Source organism: Hyperoodon ampullatus (assembly GCF_949752795.1).
Source record: "Hyperoodon ampullatus genome assembly, chromosome: 14".
Classification (NCBI taxonomy): Eukaryota; Metazoa; Chordata; class Mammalia; order Artiodactyla; family Ziphiidae; genus Hyperoodon; species Hyperoodon ampullatus.
The window spans coordinates 53,318,694-53,331,912 of NC_136927.1; the positions used below are offsets into that span (position 1 = coordinate 53,318,694).

Consider the following 13,219-nt stretch of genomic DNA (forward strand, 5'->3'; position numbering starts at 1 on the left):
ATGAAACCTAATCCCCAAAGTGTTGGTATTTGGAGGTGGGGTCTTTGGGAGGTGATTAGGTGATTAGTGCCCTTACAAAAGAGACCCCAGAGAGCTCCCTTACCCCTCTCACCATGTGAGGGCACAATGAGAAGATAGCCACCCGTGAACCAAGAAGTGGTTCCTCACCAGACATGGAATCTGCCAGGACCTTGATCTTGGACTTCCCAGCCTCCAGAACTGTGAGAAATCAATTTCTGTTGTTTATAGCCACCCAGTCTGTGGTATTCTGTTAATAGCAGCATGAACCAACTAAAGCAGTAACATTTTGCAAAACTATACTATACTGTGACAACCAGGATGTTGCCATTCACATAATACACCAATCTCATTAACATTTCCCAGTTTTGTACTCGTGTGTATGTGTGTGTATTAAGTTCTATATAGTTTTTAAATTTTTTTAATTTAATTTTTTTAATATTGGGGTATAGTTGATTTACAATGTTGTCTTAGTTTCAGGTGTACAGCAAAGTGGTTCAGTTATACATACACGTATACACATTCTTTTTCATATTCTTTTCCCGTATAGGTTATTACAGAATATTGAGTAGAGCTCCCTGTGCTATACAGTAGGTCCTTGTTGGTTATCTATCTTATATATAGTAGTGTGTGTGTGTTTATCCCAAGCTCCTAATTTCCACTCCCCCCCACCTTTCCCCTTTGATAACCGTAAGTTTGTTTTTGAAGTCTGTGAGTCTGTTTCTGTTTTGTAAATAAGTTCATTTGTATTATCTTTTTAGATTCCACATTATAAGTGACATCATATGATATTTGTCTTTCTCTGTCTGACTGACTTCACTTAATGTGATAATCTCTAGGTCCATCCATGTTGCTGCCAATGGCATTATTTCATTCTTTTTTTTAATGGCTGAGTAGTATCCTATTGTATATATGTACCACCTCTTCTTTATCCATTCCTCTGTTAATGGACATTTAGGTTGCTTCCATGTCTTGGCTATTGTAAATAGTGCTGCTATGAACATTGGGGTGCATGTATATTTTCAAACTATGTTTTTTTTCCAGATATATGCCCAGGGGTGGGATTGCTGGATTATATGGTAGTTCTATTTTTATTTTTTAAAGGAACCTCCATACTGTTCTCCATAGTGGTTGTACCAATTTTCTTTCCCATCAAGAGTGTAGGAGGGTTCCCTTTTCTCCACACCCTCTCCAGCGTTTATTGTTTGTAAACTTTTTGTTGATAGCCATTCTGAGTAGTGTGAGGTGATACCTCATTGTAGTTTTGGTTTGAACTTCTCTAATAATTAGCGATGTTGAGCATCTTTTCATGTGCTTTTTGGAGCACTGTATGTCTTCTTTGGAGAAATGTCTATTTAGATCTTCTGCCCTTTTTTTGATTGGGTTGTTTGTTTTTTTGATATTGAGCTGCACAAGCTGTTTGTATATTTTGGAGATTAATCCCTTGTCGGTAGCATCGTTTGCAAATATTTTCTCCCATTCTGTGCATTGTCTTTTCATTTTGTTTATGGTTTTCTTTGCTGTGCAAAAGCTTTTAAGTTTAATTAGGTCCCATTTGTTTATTATTATTATTATTTTTTTTTTTTAATTTTTTTTTTTTTTTGCAGTACGCGGGCCTCTCACTGGTGTGGCCTCTCCCGTTGCGGAGCACAGGCTCCAGACGCGCAGGCTCAGCCACCATGGCTCACGGGCCCAGCCGCTCCGCGGCATGTGGGATTTTCCCGGACCGGGGCACGAACCCATGTCCCCTGCATCGGCAGGCGGACTGTCAACCACTGCGCCACCAGGGAAGCCCTGTTTTTATTTTCATTACTCTAGGAGGTGGATCCAAAAAGATATTGCTGTGATTTATGTCAAAGAGTGTTCTGCCTATGTTTTCCTCTAAGCGTTTTATAGTATCTGGTCTTACATTTAGGTCTTTAATCCATTTTGAGTTTATTTTTTTGTATGGTGTTAGGGAATGTTCTAATTTCATTCTTTACATGTAGCTGCACAGTTTTCCCAGCACCCCTTATTGAAGAAACTGTCTTTTCTCCATTGTATATTCTTGCCTCCTTTGTCGTAGATTAATTCTATCCTGTTCCATTGATCTATATTTCTGTTCTTGTGCCAGTACCATACTGTTTTGATTATTGTACTATAGTTTATAGTATATTTTGAAGTCAGGGAGCCTGATTCCTCTCCTCCAGCTCCATTTTTCTTTCTCAGGATTGCTTTGGCTATTCAGGGTCTTTTTTGTTTCTATACAAATTAAAATTTTTTTGTTCTAGTTCTGTGAAAAATGCCATTGGTAATTTGATAGGGATTGCACTGAATCTGTGGTTGCCTTGGGTAGTATAGTCATTTTGACAATATTGATTCTTCCAATCCAAGAACATGGTATATCTTTCCATCTGTTTGTGTCATCTTTGATTTCTTTCATCAGTGTTTTCTAGTTTTCAGAGTGCAGGTCTTTTGCCTCCTTAGGTAGGCTTATTCCTAGGTATGTTATTCTTTTTGATGTGGTGGTAAATGGGCTTGTTTCCTTAATTTCTGTTTCAGATCTTTCATTGAAGTTCTGTGTAGTTTTATCACCTGTGTAGTTTCCTGTATCCATCACCACAGTAAAGGAAATAAACAGTTCCAACACCAAAGAAAAACTCTGGGGTTACACCTTTTATGACCACACCCACCTCCTTCCCACCACCTGCATCTCTTCCACTTCGTCCCTAACACTTGGCAACCACGGAATCTGTCTTCCATTTCTAAATTTTTGTCATTTCCAAAATGTTATATAAATGGAACCATATAGTATCTAATTTTTTTGAGTTGACTTTTTTTGCTCAGCATAATAACCTGGCAATTTATCTAAGTTGTTGCATGTTATCAATAGTATGCACCTTTTGATTGCTGATTAGTATTCTATGGCATTAAGTGAACCATAGTTTAATTCTTTACCTGTTGGAGGACACTGAGTTGTTTTCAGTTTTTGTCTATTATGAATAAAGCTGCTATGAACATTGGCATGTAGGTTTTGAAATGCCCAGGGATATGAAATTAGTTACCACATTCTGGGGGCCAGGGGTGCTTACTGGGTCCATCATTGCTTCTAAGGGCTTTTCAGTAGACAGAATTAGTATATGCTTTTAAATTTAAACTAAAATATTCCATGGGTTCATAAGATACTTCCTAAATTCAAGAGTATAGGGAATTTGCATAACATCATTGATTTTATATTTGTATGTTTTTTCTCCTATGCCAAAATTCCAGTTCTGATAACATCAACATAATTATGTTCTATCCTACCCATTTTCACTTATTCCCAACAATATGACTACTGAATATAATTTAAGATTTTATGGCAGTTAAGATTTTTTTAAACAGCAGTTAATTTTGTCTTTAGGGTAGATCTTTTGGATGTATAACTAAATTACTGTGTTTTTCAAGTCATTCAGAAGAGTTCCCATCTGTGTAGTTAGTTAGTTCCCATCTGTGTAGTAAATATACATTTAGGTTTATTTGTTTCATCTTACTTTCAACTTTTAGGGACTGATTTTTAAAAATTAATTTGTATCATATAATCATGTAAAACATATAAGTTTCCAAAGTCACATATACAAAACGAAGTATACAGATGGTCCCTGACCTGTGATGGTTTGATTTACGATTTTTCAACTTTATGATGGTGTGAAAGCAATGAGCATTCAGTAGAAACCGTACTTCAAATTTTGAATTTTGATCTTTTTCCCGGGCTTGCAATGTATGGTACCATACTGTCTTGTGATGCTGGGCAGAGGCAGTGAGTTGCAGCTTCCAGTCAACCTCGTGATCATGAGGGTAAGCAACGTGATACACTTAAAACCATTCTGTACCCACTTTCAGCACAGTATTCCATACATTACATGAGATAGTCAACACTTTATTCTAAAATAGGCTTTGTGTTACATGATTCTGTCCAACTATATGCTAAATTAAGTGTTCTGAGCACATTTAAGGTAGGCTAGGCTAAGCTATGATGGTCAGTAGGTTAGGTGTATTAAATGCATTTTTGACTTAACGATATATTTCTCTCAACATAACCCCATCATAAGTGGAGAAAGATCTGCAGTAGAGGGAATGGGCATACTTATTCCTGACTTTAGCAGGAAAGCCTCTAGTTTCACCATTGAGATTCTCGAAAACTTTTGTGTAAAATATGGGTAACACCATCCATTCTATCTGATCTTCCACAGCATTTCTTGGAAGATAAAGTATGTGAAAACAAACTGAAAAGTGACACAAAAACACGCCTGTTGACTGTTTACGCATTTTGGGAGAGCCTCAAAAGTCTTGAACCCAACTTAGTACATTTTACAGAAGAAGAAACAGAGGCTCACAGAACTGAGAGGGCCTACCCCAAGGAACATTAGGGAATGAGGCGAGAGCTCCCGTTTCCTGCCCTGCAGTCCGGGATAAATCAACGGAGCCTTTTTAAAAAAAAAACTGTACTTATATGCAGATATTTATTTTTTATATAGATGAATATTTTAGTGGATCTTCGAAGGGTTATAAGTCACAAAAGGCCGCAAGGCTGAATGAGGCTGCTGTCGCCCAGGCAACCACGGTCGCCTAGAAGGGAGCCCGGAGCTGGAGTCAGCAAGCCTCGCCCTCACTCAAACTGGGAAGCTCCGGTCAGAGTTCGGAGGCGACGGAACACCCGGAGATGCTGTGGAGGTACCGAGTAGGGAGGTCCAGTATGGGGACGCTGGACAGTTAATAGGGAGGACTGACACACTCTGGATTCCAGCGGAGGCCAGGTGTTGACGATTGGATAGGAAACGACGCTGTAGCGCAAGTTTCTAAATGAAAATGGTCCTAATGAGGACCCGTAGAGCTTCCAAGGGCTTCAGCTCTAAAACCCCGGTTTGTGGGCGGAAGCCTGCCGGGAGGCGGGGAGGGGGGCAACGGAAATGACGCTTAGGCGCACCAATAGGGCGGGGCGGGCGCTAACGGTTTTCGGTAGCGCCGTCTTAAGAGGGGCCGGGGAGAGGAGGTGGCGAGTCCGTGTCCCCTGACCCTTGGCCCCCAGCGACTCCGCACCCCTGCAGACACCCCAAGATGATGGGCTGTGAGGAGTCAGAGCTGGAGTCGGTGGAAGGGGGAGAGGCCGTGGCTGACCCAGGGCCACCCCCAGAACCCCGAGCCCCCGAGCCCGGAGCCCCAGTGCCGGAGCTCGGCCTGGACCTGAGCCTGAGCCCTCTGTCCGAGAGCCCCGGGCGCGGGCGGTCCAACTGCAGCCCGGGACGGCGGAAGGGGCGGGCGGACCGGCGGGGCGGGGCCCGCAAGGGGCGGCAGGTGAGCTGGGGGAAGGCCTGGCCGCTAGCCCGCCGACGACCCCGCGCCTACCTCTTCACCGCCCCGCTCTCTGCTTCCAGGTCCGCTTCCGCCTGGCGCCGCCCTCCCCGGTACGGTCCGAGCCGCCGCCAGCCGCCGCCGCACCGAGCGAGAAGCCCGCGGCGCCGCAGGACCTGGGGACGCCCGCGCAGCAGAGCAGCCTGGCCCTGAGCTTCGAGCTGCAGGCCGCGCGGGCCGCAGCCGGGGGCCAGTTCGATGCCGCGAAGGCCGTGGAAGAACAGCTGAGAAAATCGTTCCAGACCCGCTGCAGCCTGGAAGAGAGCGTGGCCGAGGGTGAGGGGGGCAGGCGGCCGGCCGGGCGCGGGAGCGGGGGTGCGAGGCGCCGCTCACTTCCGCTCCTCCTGCGATCTCAGGGCTGAACGTGCCGCGCTCCAAGCGGCTCTTCCGAGACCTGGTGAGCCTGCAGGTGCCCGAGGAACAGGTTCTGAACGCCGCGCTGAGGGAGAAATTGGCGCTCCTGCCGCCGCAGGCCCGAGCCCCGCCTCCAAAGGTGAGGGACCTGGGCTTGAGTCTCCCCTACCCCGTCCCCCCTCCTCCCCAACTGCCAGGGGTTCTGTCCCCTCCCCGAGGGTAACCTTGCTTTGTGCTCCAACTCCAACAGGAGCCACCTGGGCCAGGGCCAGACATGACCATTTTGTGTGATCCAGAAACATTATTTTATGAATCTCCACACCTGACCCTGGAAGGTCTGCCCCCTCTCCGGCTTCAACTCCGGCCCCGCCCTTCAGAGGATACCTTCCTTATGCATCGGACACTGAGGCGATGGGAAGCGTAGACCTGGAGGCTCCCTGGATTGCTAGTTCATATTTTTTTTGTTTTTAAACTGTGAGAATAAAGTGGTTTTGCTAACAAATGGGACTCTTCTTGGGAGCCTTGAGACGGGGTCAGGCCTCAGGTTGGAAGCTGCCAGAAAGTCAAGGTTTTGGCCCCCTTTAAAGGAACTTGGTAGTGATGAGAAATAGAGCAGGTGGGTGGTCTGGTCCTAAGAGTGCCTTTTTCTAGTTCCACTTCGACTCCACGGTTAACTTTTCCAAAGTTAGCCTTGTGCCCAAAGCTTACGTAAAAAAATTTTGTCAGTGTTTTTTTGGGGGAGGATAGATGGATTCTTCAAGTTTCACATCAAAGTTCACATACCCCTTTTTCCTGGCCTAGGGTTCTGTACACTTGTGTGTGGGTCTCGTTAGCATTCAACAGTCTTCCCAACCATTGAAAAACCTGCCCTCTTCCTTAAGACTATAGTTTGGGCAGAGAGGAAGCACAGGTTCTACCAGGAGGCACCGTCCCCACCCCCCACCCCCCACCCCCAAACTAGAATGTGCTAGACATAGGTGTGTGGGCCACTGCCCTAAACATCAAGTTTATTGTGCTGTTCTCACATTCCAAACCCAACCCCCTCTCTCAGTGAGGGACAGCAGAGGGAAGGATTTTCACAGTACCTGCATGCCTCCCCAGCAACGTCCCCCTCTTAACCCTCAGTCCATCTATCCGTGGTCCACTGAAACGCAGCTAGGGACAAAGGCCGAGGAGAAATGGGAACCTCTCCTTGGGAGAACAGGAGGAAGAGGCTAGAGAACTTGATACCCCCCACCTCCCATGCCCTCGGAGAACAGAGGGCAGCAAACAGTCCATGCCATCCAGCCCAGTGGGCTAGGGGAGAGGAAGATGATGGTGACTCCAGCGCAGCTGGGCTTGCTGCTTAGGTGCCAGAGGTGTAGGGAAGAGGCTGGGGCAGCAACACAGGAAAAGCTTTCTCTGCAGATCCAGGAGAGGAAACTATTTTTGGAGGCAGAAAGAAAAGACCTTGGGATACTTTCCTCTCCCCCCCCAGGTCCTCTGGAGCAGCGGGCAGCTTCACACTTTCTGTTCAGGGGGCCACTTAGTGGCTGGGGGAATGGGCCTTGTGGAACAGGTACACAGGACGCTGGAAGCCTGAGGGAAGAGTGTGCAATCAGGAGGGGTTTTGGCAGGACCTTAAGACTCCACAGGGTCTGCACCCTGCACCAGGACTGGCCTCCCTTCCTCCCCCAACAAAATAAGCCAGCCTTACCTCTGGAGGTGTTGTGGGGTGTGGCCACAAGCTCATAGCTGGAGAAGCCCACCTCTGGGGATGTCAGGTAGGAAGTGAACTGCTCTGGCTTCAACTGAATTCGATAGTAGTTCTTGTAGATTGTTTCCTAGGGAGGAGGGCAAGGGATCACTTTAGCTCGTTGCCTTCTCTGCTGGTGGAGGATGATGCCCACCCAGGGGCCCTTTTCACCTTGTTCAGAAAGTCCTCTTTCTGCTTCTTTGAGGCCTTCCTTGCCTCAACTAAAGGAAGGATAGGCCCAACTTCCACAGAAACCCCAACTCACCGTGAGAGTCTTTCTCCTGCCGTAGGATGACCAAGGCTGGGGCTCCAGGACCAGGATGCCCCCAGGATGTAGGTGCCGGTAGATTCGGCGAAACATGCGCTTCAGCCCCTCGTCTCCCCAGTTGAGATGCACCCACTTGGTGAGGCTGAGGCAGAGCACCACATCATACTCGGGTTTTTGGGCCTCCACCAGCTCATCTCGATCCAGCACATAGTTACCCTGAGAGCAAGAATCGGGGGTGAGGTCAACAGAGGCATAAAAACCACTGCCCCCTCACAACCCACTCTGCAGCCTCACTTTAGTCCTTGGCCACAATCTGCTTTGACACTCCTCAAAATAACTCCCAAATGGTACCCTGTTTGAGTCTCATTTTCTTGCTTTCTATTGGCGGTAAGCCAATCAAACATAAAAAGGGAGCTTGGGTAACTTTAAATTGAGCAAATTATCCACGAGATCACCAAAGCTGGGGTCAAATTGCACAGAAAGAATGGTGGGGTTCTCCCAAGACCCTGTCCACTACTTGTTCCCACCCCACAGTCATTAAGCTGAGAGATTCAACGTTACGCAAAGGGCTCCAACCCAGGTTTGAAAGGGAGACCTGTGGGTTCCTTCCTTGTAGTTGGGACTGGCAAAGTTTCAGGCCTATTCTTTTTCTCCCAGAGAAATGAAGAACCCCATCCCTCAGGAAACCTTTTCTAGATGATAAGCTCATTACCACCCTCTGCAAAGTCCATTCTTCTAGGTTGTAACCCAACACAATGCCAACTATTCCTGTAGCTGGCCTAACTGGAGCATTTTATGGGAATCCACCTGCAGTCAGGGGACAGACACTGACGACATGGTACTCTCTCCTGCTTCCCCAAGGTACTCTTTCTGACACTTCCCCATCCCACCATCTAGGGTCAGTGTGGAGATGACCTTAGGCCAAGCTGCTTAGGTTCCTGGCCACTGACAATCAATTCTGCATCTAATGCAAATAAGGTCCCTATCAAAGGACAGAAACTGTAATTAGTCAGCCACTACCCTAATCCTCCCCCCCCCATCCCAAGACATTCCATATCTGAAACCCATCCCTTCATGCACCTTCAGTAGGTTGGAGGACAAGTTTTCATCTGGACCACATCCTCTAACGGGGAAGGTGGACAGGTCTGGATTACAGTATTGGCCAAGAGCAGGGCAAGAGGAGTCTGCCCCAATTCTGGGGCTTGCAGTCATGAGAAAGGACTCCAAGTAGAGCCACCGCCCCCGCCCCAGGTTATAGGGGGGGAGACACACCCAGTGGAATCAATCGCAGATTCAGATCCTTCTCTGGAGGATTTGGTTTTCCTAGGGAGGGGTGCATGCACAGACACCCTCTGGGTCATAACCTTTCCCTGCCATGTTCCCATTTAATCTCATCTTCATTCCCGGCCCCTATCCCAAGAGCCTGTGAACCCTCTTACCGTGACGAAGACGACATTGTTGGGGAAGATGGATGTGTCTGCTCCATCCAAGGGCACTTGGGGTGCAGCAATGGGACCCCGGCTGGCTGTCAGTGAGGCTGGGAAGTAGCTTCTCTTTCGGACGGTTGTGGTCCCTTCCTCACTCTCTGCTCCTGGGGCCCCGTCAGAAGTCTGGGGTGGCAGACGCAGCTCTTCGGACAGGTAGTGTCGGATGTTTTGGCGGGCCGAGTGGATGAGCTGGGCATCAATATCCAGGCCCACCATGCGGGACGGGCCCCACTTACAGGCAATGCTCAGGGTCAAATGGCCCACATTGCAGCCCAGATCTAGGACGTCCCGACCCCGAAACCACTCAGGCTTCAACACCCGAAGGCGCCCGTCCTCACAGGAAGGATTGCGGTACCCATAGTACTTGCAAAAATTCCCATACTGGAACTTGCACTGTTGCTTTTTGAAGCCCGCAGCAGGTAGTGGGTGGAGGTGGTGGCGGCCTCCCCCACTCCCTCGGCCCTTTTCCCTGGGACCCTGGCCTCCACCCCTAGCCCCTGCCTCTGACTTGCTGGAAGTCCTGCGACGTTTGCGATGTCGTGAGGAGGAAGACGAGGGTGCAGAGGTAACTGAGGCAGCTGGAGGGGCTGAAAGGGAGCCTGAGGGACCCTGTAGGGCAGATGGAAGGGGAGACACGACCTCATCCCTGCAGTTGATGGCTGTGTTGAGTTCATAGGGTTCGGGGGCGTCCCGGTTCTGGCCTCTATGCTGCTGCTGCTGCTGCGGGGTGCCCTCCCCATGGAGTGAGGAAGTGAGGGGGGCTGTGGGCAGCACGGAGTGGCTATCATTCCCTCCAGCTGCCTGCTGCTGCTGCTGGTGGTGCTGTCCCCGGTGTCTATGCCGCTTCCGACCAGTCTTGAGTGGCGAAGCAAGGACTACTTGGGCCTCATCAGTGCAAGTATTGAGACTGAGAGGGTCTGTAATATCTTTGGGGATGAGGATCTCCACTGGATCTCGCCCCTTGGCCGGAAGTGGGGATGACTTAGGGGTCTCCGCATTGAGTGCGCGGCTCACTTCCTCATCCAGGAGACTATTCAGGTTCAATGGATCAAAGATATTGCCCCCCAGGAGGAAGTTGGAGGGTAAGACAGAGTCACAGTCCGAATTGACCCGCCTGCGCCTCTTGAAGGCCGGATGTTTGAAGCCTCCACCACCTCCCCCTACATTACAGCTATTTCTCCTCTTGCCCCCACCTCCCCCAGGGGGCCGGTGGGGCTGATAGCCATTACGGGGTCGAGGAGGAGCAGGGGGGCCCAGTTCTGTTCCGCCCCCTCCCCGTCGCTCCTCCCCCACGTCCGGGGGAGCGGCTCGCCCGGGGGGATCCGACAAGCGGGCCTCCGCGTGCGACTGCGCCTGGGGGCCGCCCCCTCGTTGCTGCTGCGACTGACCGCCCCGAGGGGTGGATGCAGCCCCGGGGCTCTCCTTGCCGGCCCCAGAAGCCGGGGATCCCGCCGAGTGTGCGCGCGGGCCCGGCCCACGCTGTGTTCCGCCGCGGAGCTCCCCGGAGGCTGCCTCTCGGTGCGGTTGCACAGTGGGGCCGCCCCCTCCGCCCGACTCATCTTTGAGCGGCGGCGGCGGGGCCGGCACCAGAAACGGCTCCTTCTCCGCCGCCATCTCGATCATTTCCTCCCCTTATTCCGTCCCAGTCGAGGGCAACCGGGGGGACCGGGGGCTTAACCCTCCTTCCTAGACCCCGCTCGCTTCCCCCCCCCCCACCTTTCGCGAGTGCGCGCGCAGTTCTGCTCTTCTCCCCTAGTCTCGCGCCCAAGCGCCTCCCCCGAAGCGCGCCCTACTCGCCCGCGAGACCAAAACAAGATGCCCGCGAGACCCGAACAACTCGAGGAATCAACCGCGCGTGCGCCGACCCCTTTCTCCACTACCACTACCGCTTCGCCGCGAGCGCGCACTGCTGGGGCGCGTTCCTCTCGCCCAGGAATCACGCATGCGCACTCCGCCACCACCCTGGTTGCGCGCGCATCGGAGTACGAACCAACTTAACGGCTCCGGGAGTTTAAATATAGCCCCTCTCAGCCCCCCCAAAAGCCCACCACCCCAAACTGACACCCTACTTCCCTTCGCAGCTATGTCCGTCCCTACTGATATCCTTTGTCTCTGCCGCGCGATCCCACCCACCGTAGGCGGGGGACGGGGAGCTGGTGTGAAAAGGTCTCCTTGACACCCGACCCTTGTTCCTGAGGAATGAGTCTCAGCGGTCTCCGCCCGGCTCTAAACCCAGCAACCTCCCCACCCCGCCTCCTTCCTCCCCCTAGCGGGCAGCGCCTGCGCACACCCTTTTGGGCTTGCGCGGGTAGATGCAGCACGTGCTGGAGATGACGCCCCGCCCTCCGCCCTAGGGGCGGGGACCGTTACGTTTCTTCCTCAGGTTTGGTACACGCATCATGCGTCAGCACGACTCGGAGGGGCGTGGCTAAGGAACGGGGCGGCCCTCATGAATTATTCATGGCCTGGTTGCCCCCTGTGTCCACCTACTTAGAAGGGCTTCCGAGGGAGCAGAGGGGTGAACCTAGAAGTAGGGGAGGGGAAGGAGCGGAGCGTACTGCCCGTCTTCCTACTAACTGTTCACAGTATAATACGACAGGTCATTTTAACTCACCCCTGGAAAATATTCTCTGCTGAACTGGAAAAAAAATACTAAAACAGGCAATGTTGTCCAACTTCCTCTTCCCCCGAAATGGCCGAGTAGTTCTCTCGCTCCTCCGCCTTCCCCCAATCGCAATCACCTGGGGATACTACGCCCTCCTCTCCGCCTCCCCACCCACCGCCCGGACACCAACGCCTCCGCCCACCACCCGACGTCTGCGCACGAGCCCCCGAGCCCGCGGAGAGCGACCCCGACGCCCACCACAGCCACCAATAGCAGTACACCCACCACCACCGCCCCCTCGTACGCAGGGCTTTCCGAGCACACGTTGCGGCTTCGCGCCGCCTTATATAAAAACGAATGTGGGCGGAGAAGAGGCTTTGGTCTGCTTTGGGGACCCCCCTGCCTCAGTCAGTGGGGAAGAAGCTACTCGACGGCCTTTCCAGAGGGTGCTTGGTGGCTCGTTCTCCTTGCCAACAGCGCTTGGGGTGCGGGTCCTGTGGCTGAGAAGAGGGAGGAAGAGGCGAGAATGGGGTTAAGGATAGTCTCAAAATAAAATATCAAAATAAGGGCATGAAGGACACTAGGTGGAAGAATGGGAATCAGGGCACGATTCCCAGGGGAAGGAAAAGGCAGTCTGGGGCACAGAGTAAAGTTAGTAAAAGGAAGATGTGCACCTTGAACGATCAGGCGCTATTGCTGCCACCTAAAAAAAAGTGAGGCCATCGAGGATTATGGGATTTGTAGTTTTACAGGGCGGTCTGTTGGAAGATGGCGGAAATAACTCAGCTGCGCAGACGCAGAAACCGATTCCAGTTGCGCATGCGCCTTAGCCCTGCGAGCAGGCCGCCGGTGGGGGTGGAGGTGGAGCTTGTGCGCGGCCTCGCGCCTTTCTCTGGTGGCGGGAAAACTGGCTCGAGGTTCGAGGGGGCTCGGAGAATCTCTGCATTAGCCCATTTTGCTCCTCGCGCTTAGGTTCTCATCTTTCCAGAAGGTAGCTGGTGCTTCTCCGCTTGCAGCTGAAGGTGCTAGGCGTGGCCAATCCTGGCACCTGTCGCCTGAGAAGTTTTCTCTTCAGGGTGCCGTCCAACTCTTAACCTCTGTCCTCAGAATCTCTAACCGTAAACTTACACCCAACAAACAAAAGTAACTCAATATCACGGCGGGCGACGACGGACCTGAGCGAGAATGCGGATCCTGGTGCCTCCGCGGGTTGGGGGTGGGAGCTGAGGGGAAATTCTCTCATGGTGGGGGAGTTGTTCATGGGGAAGAGAGGCTAGAAAGCCACTGTTTTACCCTTTGAGGGGAGTCAAGGACTTTTGGCTCTGTGGTACCTCCGGTCTTAAATGCAATTCTTAAGACAGAATTGGTGAGGGAAGAGAGAG

The 13,219-nt window shown here is 51.2% G+C and overlaps 2 protein-coding genes across 4 annotated transcripts; one reads left to right on the top strand and one right to left on the bottom strand.

The window, feature by feature from the left end:
• Positions 1-5,094: 5,094 nt before the first annotated feature.
• On the top strand, positions 5,095-6,244 carry PPP1R35 (protein phosphatase 1 regulatory subunit 35; the record flags this gene model as incomplete). Of its 2 annotated transcripts, XM_079719296.1 has the most annotated exons (4): positions 5,095-5,331; positions 5,412-5,664; positions 5,745-5,881; positions 5,993-6,244. In XM_079719296.1, the coding sequence occupies 4 exons, from the start codon at positions 5,095-5,097 to the stop codon at positions 6,164-6,166; spliced, it is 801 nt and encodes a 266-aa protein (XP_079575422.1). In that variant the 3' UTR covers positions 6,167-6,244. The 2 variants fall into 2 exon arrangements, with proteins under 2 accessions (XP_079575422.1, XP_079575423.1); XM_079719297.1 differs by lacking the exon at positions 5,745-5,881.
• A 482-nt stretch (positions 6,245-6,726) lies between these two features.
• MEPCE (methylphosphate capping enzyme) lies at positions 6,727-10,855 on the bottom strand (the record flags this gene model as incomplete). 2 transcript variants are annotated; one of them, XM_079719399.1, is made up of 4 exons in its annotated part: positions 6,727-7,164; positions 7,439-7,565; positions 7,743-7,961; positions 9,185-10,855. In XM_079719399.1, 4 exons carry the CDS (start codon positions 10,853-10,855, stop codon positions 7,088-7,090), a joined length of 2,094 nt encoding a protein of 697 aa, XP_079575525.1. In that variant the 3' UTR covers positions 6,727-7,087. The 2 variants fall into 2 exon arrangements, with proteins under 2 accessions (XP_079575525.1, XP_079575526.1); XM_079719400.1 differs by having other exon boundaries at positions 6,727-7,320.
• Positions 10,856-13,219: the final 2,364 nt, after the last annotated feature.